We start from the raw sequence: 15039 nt of genomic DNA, 5'->3' as shown, positions 1-15039 counted from the left end.
CACTATCAACATTCCCAGGGGCTAATTGCTTTTCCATAGATCCAACACTTTCTCCAACATTACTAGCCGCACATGCCGGAACCTCTTCACATTCCAAACCCTCTTCTTCTACAATTCGCTCCAAATTCCTTCTAGACACAACCTCCTCAACACTGTCACTCATGTGGAACTCCCTTTCCAGATTGTCACTCACCTTATTCTTTTCCAGCCCAATATCTCCTATGGAATCACTTATATTCCGTCCATTAGCTGGCTTACCTTTAAACACTGCTATCCTTTTAAGGTTCCATACCGTCTCATCATTCAAAAGAACCGTGTTACGCAAAACCTTGCTTTCTTGAATGGGTTCTGAAAATTGACTCCCACCCTTCCTTACTCTCCATGGTTTCTTCACCTTAACCCAACTACCTACACAAACTTCTACATATCTCTTTGAACCCCTTCTCCTGTCAAAAGTTTTCTTATAATCCATATGTCTCTTCATAATTTGTTCTCTAACCTTTCCAAATGGCACCTTGCATTCAGAAACTTCCAATAACCACTCCGGGTTGCATTTTGTCCTTGGTACTCTGCCTCTCATTAACTCAAAAGGAGATAAACCAAGAGCTTCATGATAACAAGTTCTGTAAGACCACAATGTTTTATAAACTTGAACCACCCAATCGTTCCCATTCTTACACGCAATCTAAATTGCATTCTTCATAACTCTATTGAATCTCTCAATCATTCCGTTGCTACTTGGATTATATAATGATGTAGTTCTATGTTTAATTCCAATTCTTTAAAAATACTTCTTCGTCAAAGCAGACGTAAACCGCACCCCCTTGTCACTAATACTCTGTACTGGTAAACCTTCATCTACAAAAGTACTGTCCATAAATGTCAAAACTTCCAATGAATCCACAATTTTCCCCACTGGCCACCTGGAAAAAACATAAATCATGGCAATAATATACTTCCCAGGACTACCAATGGGACCCATGATGTCAATGGCAACAGTATGCTGTGGCTTATTCTGAACAATTGGCTCACACACATTAGGCCTTAAAGTACTTAAAGTTTTATCTGAATTTGCACAAATAACAAACTCCCTTACAACCCTTTCAGCCTGAACATCTTTTCCTGGCCACCAATACTATCTTTTCACCCTCTGTTTGGTTTTAACTATTCCACAGTGAGTTTCGTGACACAACTTTAAGATCTTACTCTTAAGTGTCCTTGGTGGAATAGCTCTATCACCTCTAAAAATAGTTCCCTGAACAATTGAAAGCTCACTTCTCACTTTCCAGAACTGTTTAAGCGTCTTTGAAATTTTAGACTTATTAGGCCAACCATTCATCACACATTCCAACAAAGACTGTAAATCACTATCCTTAGAATATTCTTCCTTCCACGCCTCCTCCTTTACGCTCAGAGCATCATCATCATCATGAATCAATGCAACTTGTAAATCTTCCCCTTCATCCGCATCCCATTCCAATATCTCAGTGGGCATTCGGGACAAATAATCTGCCCGCACATTACTTCTTCCTGGAACATATTCGATTTCATATACAAAGTCTTGCAAACGCATTGACATTCTTGCAGTCCTCGCCGATGCTTTATACATTCCTTCGGTGGTCAGTAATTTCACTAACGGTTTGTGATCAGTTTGTAAAATACATTTCTTACCCCACACAAAAGATCTGTAATGCTCCAGTGCCCAAATACATGCAAGTGTCTCTTTCTCTATTACCGAAAATGTTTCTTCATTCGGTGATAATGCAGTGGAAGCAAAAGCAATTATAGCTTCCTTTCCCAAAGCATCAATTTGTGTCAGCACACCACCCAATCATTTATTGCTGGCATTCACCGTCAAAACATTTGTGCATTCAGGATCAAAGCTATTCAAAACAGGAGCTTGTACAATTGCATTTTTTACATCTTCAAACTCCACCTCACATTCTCGTGACCAATTGAATTTTTCGTGGTTTTTCAGCAATTGTCTTATGTTGTATACCCTGCCAGAAAAACCCTTCACAAATTTTGCATAAAACTCAACCATTCCTAAGAATGATTTGACATCATCTTTACACGCAGGGTGTGGAGAATTCAGAATGGCGTCTACTAACTTAGGTTTCATGGTCACACCATCACCACATAACACATGACCAAAGTCGGTTACAGATTGTACCCCAAACGTACACTTTGAGTGTTCTACGTTCAAACCCTTTTCTTCCAAAATACCCAGCACCTCCTCCAAGTCTTTATCATGTTCCATTCTATCCCTGCCAAACAGTAATATATCATCTTGAAAACATCTTACATTGGTATGTTTCCCAAATAACTGATACATTAACCTCTGAAAGATGGCAGCTGCTGAAGCTAAACCAAACAGTAATCTTTTGTATTGGAAACACCCCCACTGGAGTAATAAATGCTGGGTACTTCTTACTTGCTTCACTCAATTTAATCTGGTATGCCGCAGATAAATCTATGGTGGAAAACCACCTCGCCTCCTTAATTATTGTCAACATCTCTGAAATTCTTGGTAGGGGAAATTTGTCCACTACAATATTATTATTCAGGTGGCGCAAATCTATGCATAAACAAATCTTTCCATTCGCGCGTTTTGCTACTGCCACCGGGGAAATCCACTTGGAAGATTCAATTGGTTCGATGATATCAGTTTCCACAACTTATCTAATTCTTTCTCTACTTCACTTCTCATTAGAATGGGAATGTTTCTCACCTTGTGAATATTTGGACTGGCATTTGACTTGAGAACAATACTATGTTCAAAACCTTCTAAAACACCTATTTTCCGCTAATGTCTTTAGGAATTCTTTAAACATTTCTTTTGTAATGCTTTCCTCTTCATCCACAACCATGACTGGTTCAGGGCTATTCGGATCAAGGGTAATGTGCAAATCTCCCTGATCTTTCCAACCCAGAACTGAAGGTCCCTTCCTTGCTATATATAGCTTACCAATAGACTTTCTGTTCCTTAAAAGCAAGTAAGTTCACTGAATCCCAACAAGTCTATCTTCTCTCCAGAAAACCCTTCTGGGCTAATATGAGGTTTTTGTAAGCTATTATCTAGTTTCCCCACAAATTTTGACCTCCATACTTCCTCATTAATGATAGTAAAAGGAGAACCTGAGTCGACATAAACCTGAATTTCGACCCCTCCTATATGCATTAAGCATACTGGTTTCTTCTTATTGCAAAATGATTCTTCATGTACATTGAAAACAAACATTTGATCCTTACCCATTTGTTTGCTGTCATGCCTAATCCTATTGACCTTACTCTCATCTTCACTTGAACTATCACTTACTCCTTCCACATACTTCACATTATTACTCCTCTTCTTTTTCTTGCACACCCTAGCAAAATGTTCTAGAACCCCACAGGCCGCACACTTCTGCTTCAATGCTGGACACTATTTATAAGAAGCCAAATGCAAACTGCTATCACAACGGTAACACCTCTGACCATCGCACCTTGATGCCTGTTGGTTCTTCCCACTTTCTTTCTTTAGCTTGCCCATTTCCTTACATTTTATTTTGTTAATTGAGTCCTCCCCAAACTCCTTAGATTCCGTTTTAACTGCTTTTGCGCTACGACTTGATAATTCAGCTTTCCCAGCATCTCCGTTTATCCACAATCTTTCTTGAATTGCTGGATCACGGGTATGCATTACTACTTGGTCTCTAATTAACTGTCCCTGTAAATGGTCAAATTTGCAGTCATTCGCCAATATTTTGAGCGCAGCAACATACTCATCCGCAGTCTCACCACATTCTTGCTTCCTCTGGAAATATTTGTACATTAGAATGCCTATGCACACTTTAGGTGCAAAGTCATTATCAAACTCCTTTAACACATTCTCAAATACATTAGTGTCCCCACTGCCATTAATCTTTGTCATAGATTTGTATACTTTTAGTCCTTCAGGGCCCACAGAATGTAGAAATATCTTTTTCTTCCTCTCTGAGCTCATTTTTCCTTCCTCGTCTATAGTCTCCCAAAAATTTAGAAAGTAAGATTTCAATTCTGTCCATTTCATACATGGGCTCGCACCTGCTGGCCAAAATGTTTGTGGAGGCTAAAGAGAAAATTGCTGTGTGGTCATATTGAAAATATTAACACTCAAAATAGTCCACTCTGCACTAAAGGAATTTGTTCACTGTGAAATATGTACAATAATCCATAAATCGCTTGATACGATCATGGAAACCACAACACGATGAAATGAGAAAAAAACAAACAACGAAAGAAAACCTGCTAAAATAGTCATATTGTACTAAAAATGTCACTAATAATGAAGTTTACTTCCATCAAATGTACACGTGTAGACAGACGATTCCCTTACTGTAGTCCTCTATCCTGTGAATTGATGACTAAAAGCGTTCCAATATGTTTCTGACGCGCTTTATCCAGTGACAAAAGCGTTCCGACTTCCTGCCTGAATGCTCCTTGTCCGATGACACGCGCATTCCGATATCCTTAGTTGAATGAACGGCGTTGCTAAGGGTCTTTCCTTTAATTAACGCGCAAACGTAAGAGCACAGACAACGTAGTTTGGGTCCTTTACAGTAGCGCTCGAGAAGTAAAACGGAGAGCACCACTTCAAAAGTAGTTTTAGACTAACTGTAACGCTTCCGCTTCTAATCCGCAATAATCATGTAAGATAAATTAGAAGGAATCCGTAGATGAAACACGTGTAGACGAGTACAATGATACACGCGTATAATGAACTGCGTTAATTAATTAAATATCCCGACAAGCCTTACCGGTAACGCACACCGGGTCTTCTGTGCTGCGTAGGTTCCTTAATGTCGTGACAACTTCTTCCAGTTCCCTCGTCGCCAAATCTGTAAAGTTGGAGTCTTCATATTTTGTTCAATTGCTTTCATTTCAGTAGTTGTAATCACAAAAGCTTGCCGAGTCTGCCATGCATGCTGCGTGTCTCTCCTCCGACTCCGATCCCACACAACGAACTTCGAACCTACTCATCGGAATCCGAATGGAGGAGACACGCAAATAACAACCTCACATAAGTACAATGGTTTAACAATAACTTAAATAACAACATAACAGTCCATAAAAAAAAAAATGCAACACATTTTCCTTAGAGGTCTGTAATCAAATTTGATGACATGAGTTTGACTTTCTGTCACACAGAGGGTCATATTATGCAAACTGCAGCACACGCACAGTGGCAGCTGGCTCCTATTTTTATGTAATGCGTTTTACAGCAGAAACCTCAGTTGCAGGACTGATCCTTCTACAATTTTGTATGCCCACAGATTAGGCCCGCATGGTTTGAAGTGTGGTGGGCAGGTAGCATGTGCTCTGGGCTTGGGTTTTCACGCTCATGATCATACAGATTACATTTGTTCAGAAAAGGGTACAGCACACTTTAGAGAGGGTCCCGAAGACTAGACTGTGTCTATCATTGTTGGTGTCTTCCGGTACTTCTCAGAGTCCAAGATGCCGGCCACTACTCTATGATGGTTTGCTGCTTTGTGTGGTGAACAGTCACAGTTAGCGGGTGTATGCCACAAACACTTTTTCTAATACTGCATTTGTGCACAGGGTGCCAATTTGTTAATGTTTAGCCTTAGCACGTGCATAGTGTGACTGCATTCTTTAATGCTATATGTTCAGAGTTGTCTCTTTAATGCTTCTGTTCCATGTTTACTCGTATCGAACTGTTCGGGAAGATGGTGTGCGCTAGTTCATAAATCTACAATGTAGGCAAACAAGAGACAAGGCTTTAAGTTCCGTCTTCTCTACTTGACCAAATTCTGTAACCCTAGTCAATCCACTTTGTCTCCTGATCCTCTGTTAACATATTGGCAAAAATTGAGGTGCCGAGAGGCAAGTCAATTTGCAGCGGGGGTTCTAAAAGGAAAAACACTCATTGGTAAACATGGTGTTTAATCATTGTTCGGTTCTTCTGTGTGTTTATCTTCCACATTTCTGTCCGAGTAAGTCTGCTGTAGTGTATGTCATTGCATTTCATTGTCTTTGCTTCACAGACAGCATTGAAGCCAACATTGAGACCGCATCTTCAAATGTCGACTCGGCCAATGAGCAACTGGCTAGAGCCAGTCAGCACCTGGTAAGTTGGTCTAATGCTGTGCCATCTTAAGAAAGTAGCGCTCCCTGTGCTTTGCTTGACTGTGCGCTTGCTGGCGGAAGCAATTGGCTTATTTTTTTTTTTAAAAAGGAAATTGTTTGCTTTTTACCTGGTACCTCATGTATGTTCACATCTGGCGTCAGCTCAGTTGCAGGTCTTTGTTTGAAATTGTTACATTCCTGGTTAAGGGCGAGGTGGTTTATCTTCTGATCTTGAAGAATATCAAGAGGAACAGAGAATAATGGTTACCGATGTGTGTTAATACTCCAGGGCACCTGTGTTTATTGAAGCTTTGTTATAGGGGGGGGGGGAAATCAAAGCTTGTCTTCCGGAGGCGATTCTGTTATGACAAAGAAATGATATTTGATCATGTCGAGGAGGCAGCGTGACCTGCTTTAGGCAGAAGCGTAATAGTGGGACAAATTAATTTGGCTTTGGGCAACCTTTGGAGAAGTGGAGTGATGGTGGAAGATGCGTTGTGTTATTGTTTCTTTTTAGAATTTATGATGCTTCTCTCCAATTCCCCACTTGCTTGCCATCCACCCTAGGCAAAAATGTGCGGCCAGCGGCTCCCAAGCTCATTTTCAGAGATGGTTTTGCTAGCAGTGCGGCACCTCACCCACAGGGCTCTCTGCCTGTGCACTGGCTACGTGTCAACATGCCAGCAGCAGCCACACCAGTGTGACACATTGGAGATGTCCATGTAACCTAGAGGTTTATTTTTAGCCTCGTTTTTTATATTAAAGGGTATAGAAGAATGTTCCTTATAATGTGTATGCTTTTATTGTGTTTTGTTGAAGTCACAAGCTATTGTATTGGGGATGAACACTGTAGGTGTAAAGAGAAAACAGCAGCAATAGCCCACGAGGTATTCGGTAGCACAGCCTGGGACCTAAAGCTTGAGGTTCATGATTGTGATCGAGATCATCACCTTCTACATCAGCTGGCCCCCCGATTCTGAAGAATCACTGCTTGAGGGCGCTCACTTTATTTTCTGAGCAGGATTCGGGTTTCCTTTTTCCACAATTTTTTGTCATTTATGTTTCCATTGTGTAAAATTATGTGTTTGATACATAGGTTGTTCGTTATTTTGTTCCTAATGCGAACAAAGGCAATCTATAATTAATATGAATTTTGAGCAAGAACTTGCATAGTTCTGTTTCTGAGCTGTCATAGAGCAAAGCTGTGTCAAAGATAACATTGCAGGCATTCCCCACTAACCAGGACACTGGGCACTCAGTGAGTGATAGAAAGTTGTTTTTCCTATTTACCTTCACTATCCGGGTCACTTCGTTGAGCAGTAAATGAGTAGCTCAAGGGAAAGGAGGTGGTGTACCCAGTTCAAAGTTAAAACCGAGTTTGCAATTTCCCTCTAGAGGTGTTACTTTAATATTGCATCAAATTATGTAAATACTATGAGAAAACCTTTATCAAATGATGAGAAGCACACCAATTTGAACACTGAAAAACACAACCTAAACAAATACAGTCACTACGATGGGCATTGAAGTTACTTCTGTTTGTGGTCTTTCTCTCAAATCTCGGCAACTCTGAACAGTATTTTTAGTCAGCAACTTATTGCGAACACACAAAATCTTGTATAAAGACATAACATGTTCAATGCAGCCTTTGGTGGGCAAACACCGGATCCTACAACAGCAGAATCATGTTTCTCGTAGTCCAACATTTGAAGTTAACTATGAAGATACGATTCTACCTCATTTAGGGTTATGATCAGCCAGTCACTTGAAAAGTGAATATCTCATGATCTCGGAGTTCTAGCTAGTCAAGGTCAATAGTTCCATGACTTTGGGGGCACAGAGTTAGCTATTGATTGTGGTAGATGGGTGTCTGACCCACAGGGGAAATTGATGCATGAGCCTGCTGGCATAAGGGCACACACTAGACCCTGACAGGCCTTCTTCAGGTTATCAGAATCTGGTAGATCGCACACAAGCTTGCTACTGCACTGTATGGCGTTGGAAAATGTCTTCCGGTACCCAGAATCCTGTTAGCTGATCACGTCTGTGGGTACATTAGTAGGCACCAGAAAACAACAGGTGGGGGTCCCCCAGAAGTGAGAAAATGAGTAAGTGCCATCACTATGTATCGCTCTGTTCATCAGCAGGTCTGCATGGTAATCTTTTGGGCAGCCTGTGTCTGGTGAGTGGCAGAGAAAGTTTTCCGACTCCTTGGACTAGTTAGGTCTTGTTTCTTGTTTTAGTTGTGCTTTCAGAGCCACAGAGATTTTACAATTGTAGAGGCAGCAAGTTTACTGTTATAACTCCAGTCTGACGATATCTGGGAAACGTGAAAGATTTCCCAAAATATTCCAGGAGGCTTACATACTAATTTAACTCTGGTCCTGGAATAATATGGGGAAACATGTATAGTTCCCAAAAGTTGTAATACAGGATTAAAATGTAATGTGGCATCTACTCCTGAGATTTGCTGCTATGATGGCGTAGATCAGTGGTCTTCAGACTGGGGGGCGCAGAGGCTTCAGAGGGGGGTGCAAATCCACAACCCCCATCGTGTTACTGGTTCTACAACAATGAAACTCAAGACAGGATTCCTATCGTAGATTTTGTGTATCATATTTTTGTTGTTTTGTATTTTTGGGGGCAGTTGGGCTTCTATTTAGTTTTGTTCATTCTCGATGTATGCAGTGCCCAATGAAAAAGCAAGGTGGTTAGATACATTATGCAGGGAGAACACTTTGCAGTTCTTTTGATGTGCGCCTGCAGACTTTTTAAAAATCTGATTTGCAGTAAAAATGTAAAACAATATGATATTAGTGTGATTATGCTAATGTTATGCAGAGGTGAAGTCTGTATGGGGCTTGAAATAGGGTAGGGTTTTGATGTGGGTAGAGTTATCACCCATTGCAAGATAACATACAGCCACATGATCACGTGTTAGGATTCTGTGAAGACCTTGATATGGTATTTCAAAAGAAAGATGCATTAAATCACCTGTATTTATGTTTACCATGACTGTTCTTTCTTTATTAATTTGTCAAGTATCATTAAGGTACCTCAAGAGCACATTCAAAGTGTTCAGGATAAAACTTTGTAAAGAAAGGTCAGGATAATGATTTTTAAAGGGTGGTCTACACCCCCCCAAAAAAAAACTCCACCCACCCCATCCAAACGTTTAGAGGGGCCCCGACTCCAAAACATTGTGCTCAGAGGGGGCTCAGCAAAAAAAAAAAAGTTTAAAGAACAATGGGGCAGATTCAAAAACAAAAATACTTTGACGAGGGGCGCTAACTCACAGATAAGATCAGAAGGAGGTCATGGCATCTGGATTAATCTAGCCTTGAATAAATGGGCATCTCTACATTCAAGATGCGTCACAACAGGATAGACCCAGGTGTGATGAAGATTTTAAATGTTTTATCAGCAAGCTCCACCTAATATATACAGTTAGTATTATATTGAGCAGCTGTGCCCATCCCAGAAATTGCCATTATATTTTAACACTTAGACATCTCAATCAACCTTGCTGGAGGAAGATTTCTCTCCTCCAATTTTTTTTCTGGGAAACGCAAGCCTATCCTCCTTCTGTAATGCTCTGTCGGGATCACAAGGCACAAGGCGTCACAATCGTCAGGAGCCCGCTGTGGGAAATGTTCTTTACTTTCCTCAGAGAGGACCTGGAGATATAAGAAAATGAAGTAGCTAGGGGTGCGGCTGTTCTTGTCATTTGAATTTCGGAAACAACCATCCTCCATCTTTTTTTTACTAATAAGATGCTTGCAATTGTTTAAAGGTAATCCTAATGAAGGTGCACTGAAGGAGTTTCAAACTGAACTTCCTACCAGTTCAGGTGTGCATAACTGATATCACAAAAACATGCACATGTTTGCAAATATCCACATTGCAACAAATAAATGAAAAAAACACAAAGGAACCCAGTTGTACCTATTTTATAGCTTCTATATACATTCTGAGACAATAAATTGTATACCTATTATGTTCCTCTCCAACAGACTAATTTAAGTCATTTTATATAAATCTTAAATATCCATTTTCATAGCATCAATAAATATGTACTTATAGTAGAAGGATCAGTGTCTATTGTCCTTGTAACCCCTTTACTGTTGAACTTTAATGTATTCTGGACAGATAGACCTGCTTATTATATATTGAAATATGCACATTATAATTTTAGTAAATGATGCTGCTCAAACAATAATGCACACATCCGCGTTAAACTGTAGAATAGCTTCCAGCGTTTTCCCCAGTTTGTAGCAAGTGACCAGTACCATCAGAACAAGGGTGTTCTCTTTTCCTTATGAGTAAAAAGCCAAACCGTCACCATGATTTTTTATATCTGTGCTGCAAAAATGTGCTCATCTTTAATGTGAATGCCAAGTTCTAAGGTATGCTCCTTGTTGTGGAGGCCCTCCATAGCCGTGTTCTCCGTAAGTCTGCCGCAATCGTGCAGTCAGGATGATGAGATCAAAGTGTTCCCTCCCACCAAAGTCTGGCCCTGAAGACCTATTGCTGCTAGTGTAGGTGGTCCAGAAGGTCTGAGGCTCGCTCTTTCTTTCTTGTCAGCAACAAGATCCTTTATGAAAACTGCAAGTATCTTCCTTTTGGGGCGAGGAGGCCACGCCACTGATCGAATGTAGACCCACAGTATCAACTCTTTATTGCTTCTTGCCTTAGTTGGTGTCCCAACTGATGTGGGGCGTTTCTGGTCTTTAGACCCACAAGTTTTGGTCACCGTGGACTTGTCAGAATTTGAGTGCATATGGGTCTTCTTCAAGATGTCTGGCCTGTTTTGTTTATGTAAAACTATATTTCTAAAACACACAGTGCTGTGTAAGGACCATTGCAGATCAAATAACTATAACCAAAAAGAATTACTGGAACCATCGAAGAGTAAGTGCCAATAAGTGAATAAGTTGGTTCTAGAGTACTTGTATGTAGGAGTATAGGCCTTTATTGAGATTTTGCTTACAGGGCAGTTTATTGTGCTTTTTCTGAAGTACAAAGTGAAGGAAGCCACTTCAAATTCTGCTGGAATGGCATACAGTAATCTTAGGTCAATGCCAAGTCCGGAGGATGCACTCAAGTGATTAGACAAATATACTGAACTTCATCTATATTAGATGTGCTGCCCTGGTGTGCTCTCTGTCCAATAAACGCTGCTAGAAATATGAAACATGGCTGGTTGCAGAGATTTGCTAATCAGTCCCAAGATGTACTGTAAAATAATTGCCCCCAGGCTAGAACAGTTTAAGCAAAATAAACTAAAGTTCATACAAATTGTAACATCGAATGTTTAACGAGTTATGTTGAACACAACCGGCAGCAGATCACTAGGTCTTACAACTGTAGATGGAAAATGTACCCCTGACAGAGTCTCTACGACGAGAAGTGCTTTGGGAAACAGTTCTAGCCTGGGGGTGGTTATTTTACAGTGCGCCTTCGGGGCTGCTTAGCAGGACTCTGCAGTTAGCAATTCTTAAAATAGCAAAATCTTGGAACATAGAAGAAATCATCAGCATGATGCTTAGCCTTCTCTTCCCTTCCATTTTGGCAAGTTTAACGCTGCTACCAGAGAGCACCTGAATTCTTGATCTTGGCTGCCCGGTACGAAGGACCGGCTAATATGTGATGCAGCATGTCTTCAATATGATACAGTAGAACAAAGGGGGAGCCGGAGGAGGGCTGTGGGCTTCAGTGTTCTACTGTCCAGTATTTGGAAATACTTTAGTTTGACATAGCGTGAAGAGCAGTATGAAATATGCTCTTCAGGGTGGACCCATCAAGGGTCTAGGATGCAGGCTAGCAGGACATTCCTAGGTGAATGCGTGCTAGTGCATGCATGGCAGTTAGGTTTTACCATTCTGACTACTGAGAGCAGATGCCGGGCTACCTTGAAGGTATGAGGAAGTGCATTGGTATAGTGTAATGCTGAAGGGAGAGCCCAGACAACTGGGGAAGAAAAGGAAGACCAGGAAAAAGATAAACACTCCCAGCAAAAGATTTTACAAAGTATCTATGATCGAAACCAAATGCAAGAATTCACAGGCAACAGATGTGTTTAAAAAAGGTTGCTTTAAAAAAACAAAAAAAGAAAGGCAGTCAAGCTGGAACAACCCCAGCTAAATATGGGTTAAGCAGTGGGGCTTGAAGTAGTGAAACCTGCTATTTAGAGAGCAAGCGGAATCAAGCCACGATCCTTCAAAAATACACATATGCGGGAAGTGAGTTGTGTGCTTTTGCAGCACTGGTGAATGGGACCAGCCTGTCACTCAAAACACTATTCTTAGCCTTGCTAGTATATAAATCTTGGCTTTCCGGGGCAGCAATATGCGTGACCTCAATGGGTTTCTCTTTATCAGAGTCCTGTTCCATCAGAGCTTCTTCACACCATAATGACCACACTGCGGGACGATGGACATACAATTGGAGGCAGCATTTGATTAGAACACTTTATATGTTGGACGTGGTCCAAGGAAGAACTGCTGTACCAAAACAGCGTTTGGTTGGTTTGCTGGCTGCAAAACGTATTGTACAGTGTTGGGAGGGCTGAAGCCAAGGTAGGATCAAGAGAGTTAAACATTGTATGAAGACTAATACCGAAGAGGAAGTTAGCATGTTCCAGCAGAGAAATGACTTTACAACAGAGATTATGTGGAATCAGTTTTAGGAATAAGTTAAGGAAGTTCTTCAATTACAATGTAGTGTGTTCAGGGATAAACGAAGATTGAATTGAGTCTTTGTGAAGGTATTGTGTGGTTGCTCTCTACTGTGGAAGGGTGTTCAGACTCAGGGCTTTAACAAGCAATCTATTTTCATTGAATCCAGTTAGACTGAATCATAGTGTCTATCAGACATCTTACTTATCAAGGTTTTAAATCCAGTTATTTTTTTTCTATTTTGTTCACATTTAACTATTGTGAGTGTTTTTTGACTATATTGCCGATTCTCATATTTTCTTTAGAGTTGTGCTCGTGTGATCACCCTTCCAAGCAAGCTCAGCAGATACCACAGCTTCTTTTGAGTTTTTTTTTCTTCTGTTTCATTGATTTCATGGCCAGCCATCTTTAGTCCACTTGAAAAGTGTATTACACAAGCACCTGCTTTTCTACCAGTGATGAAAGAGGACATAAAACATAAATCATGCAAGTTTGCCTAGCTGACATTTTGGGCCTTGTTTAGAGTGTGTTGGAGTGGGATGTGTAGGAAAAAGTGACCCGTCCATCATATTTAGAGTGCTATTGACATCTGTGGACTACTAATCCAATGGACGACAGACTGTCCAAAAACACAACCAACTCTAAATAAGCAAATTTGTTTTGATGAGTATAGATTTGCAATTTCCATTTGTTGTAGCTTTTAGCACATACAGTTTGGACAGACACAGTTTTCTTTCCTGTTCTGTATTTTAATTGTCTTTCTATACTTTAAACGAAGTCGAGTGGCAAGTACTTTTTGCACATATACAGGTTGGCAAAGTTGGCTCTTTAACCACACCTTATGCTTAAAGCAAACACCGCCATCTCATTAGTATTGTAAACCCTATTTTAATGGTTTTCAGTGTTAAAAATAGAATCTAGAATCATCACACTATAAGTATCACATCAGAGGGCAACCAAAGATCAAATACTTTACAGTAAGGTAGAATTTTCACATTGAAGAGTTAATATACCCGACAGAAGGACAGATGATGATATACCAGGTTGATTCCTTCCATTGATACTCTATACAGTTTAATTGGGGAAAATGCAATCACATAGTTAGCCAGGATCAAAGCTGTTTCCTTATAGATTCCAGACATTGGTCACTGCTTGTTGGCCCAAGCGTGCTGGATCTGTATCTGTACACAGTAAATACTGTGCTCAATCTTAAGCTGAATTTTTCTGAAGTAGAAAAAATTGGTACTTCTCTTGCCTCTATCTTTGTCTCTTCTCATTCTGTCTCTTTATTAGGTCCTAATTTAAGTAATCCAGAGTCTGTGATGAATACCATCTGAAATAAACCCATATAAGGGTGTGCAGGCCAGCAGCTCCATACCTCGAGCAGGATTGGTAGCCAACACTGAAAGAGCGTCATTGTGCATTGAAGCAAGGCAGACTGGTGTCCTTCCTTTTTCATTTCATACTATGGCCATCGAAATAGCAAATTAAATGAATCTCCGTGTGCAATTTCACATTGATAGAATGGTTTTGAAGAGAAGATGTAAGCTCCATGACTGGCACGAGTGTCTCTGTACCATCTACCTTGTTACTATTTGATCTCATGCATGTTTTTGTATTCATTCCTTGCACGGTGTATGCAAAATTAGCTCATCGGGAATACTGGATGAATCTCTCTCTACAACAATGTGTAGGGCCAAGAAATGTCGTTGTTTTGCTCTACCGGATGTGTGTAGGGGGGCTGCATACGCAGCACAGGGACTATTTTAAACTGAAAACGTTGTTAAATTGGGAAAGTGTTGGGTGAGGATAGTGCAGATTTCTTTTTTTTTTTTCACCAAATACTGATTGCACAAATTGAGTCACAAAGCATCTGGGCTTATTCAGAGTGCCAGATCAAAACTATTTGAGACTGGAATACCCTTCCATGCTGCATACCTCTACCCTGTCCCAGCGTGTGAAATGAAAGTTCGAAATCCTCAGTTAGAAAGGCTTTGGCCCCTTTACAGTGAGCATCATCAGTGGTAATTTTGTGTGAGTTGCTTTAGATGTTTAGTGACACAGTACGGAGAAGAAAATATGGAATAATGTGCAACACGGACAACAATAGTGTATGAATGAATTCCAAGGGAGAGAGACTTAGTAGTGTGTGATCAGTGGATGATGTCTGTTTTTGATTTGTAGCCACACTTACAGATCCATCGACTCTGCAAGTTTACTCCCAGAAGTGCCTTGACACATGAATCTTCAT

The 15039-nt window shown here is 40.5% G+C and overlaps 1 protein-coding gene across 3 annotated transcripts in view; it reads left to right on the top strand.

The window, feature by feature from the left end:
* Positions 1-15039, top strand: part of TSNARE1 (t-SNARE domain containing 1) — a 738845-nt gene that overhangs the window by 657184 nt on the left and 66622 nt on the right. For all 3 annotated transcript variants that reach the window (XM_069220840.1, XM_069220841.1, XM_069220842.1), the window contains one exon: positions 6030-6112. In XM_069220840.1, the coding sequence (XP_069076941.1) occupies positions 6030-6112 (83 nt within the window). The remainder of the gene's footprint in view (positions 1-6029; positions 6113-15039) is intronic.

This window comes from Pleurodeles waltl, chromosome 2_2 (genome assembly GCF_031143425.1).
Source record: "Pleurodeles waltl isolate 20211129_DDA chromosome 2_2, aPleWal1.hap1.20221129, whole genome shotgun sequence".
Classification (NCBI taxonomy): Eukaryota; Metazoa; Chordata; class Amphibia; order Caudata; family Salamandridae; genus Pleurodeles; species Pleurodeles waltl.
Note: the sequence above shows the minus strand (reverse complement) of the source record. Positions and strands in the feature narration are given on the sequence as shown.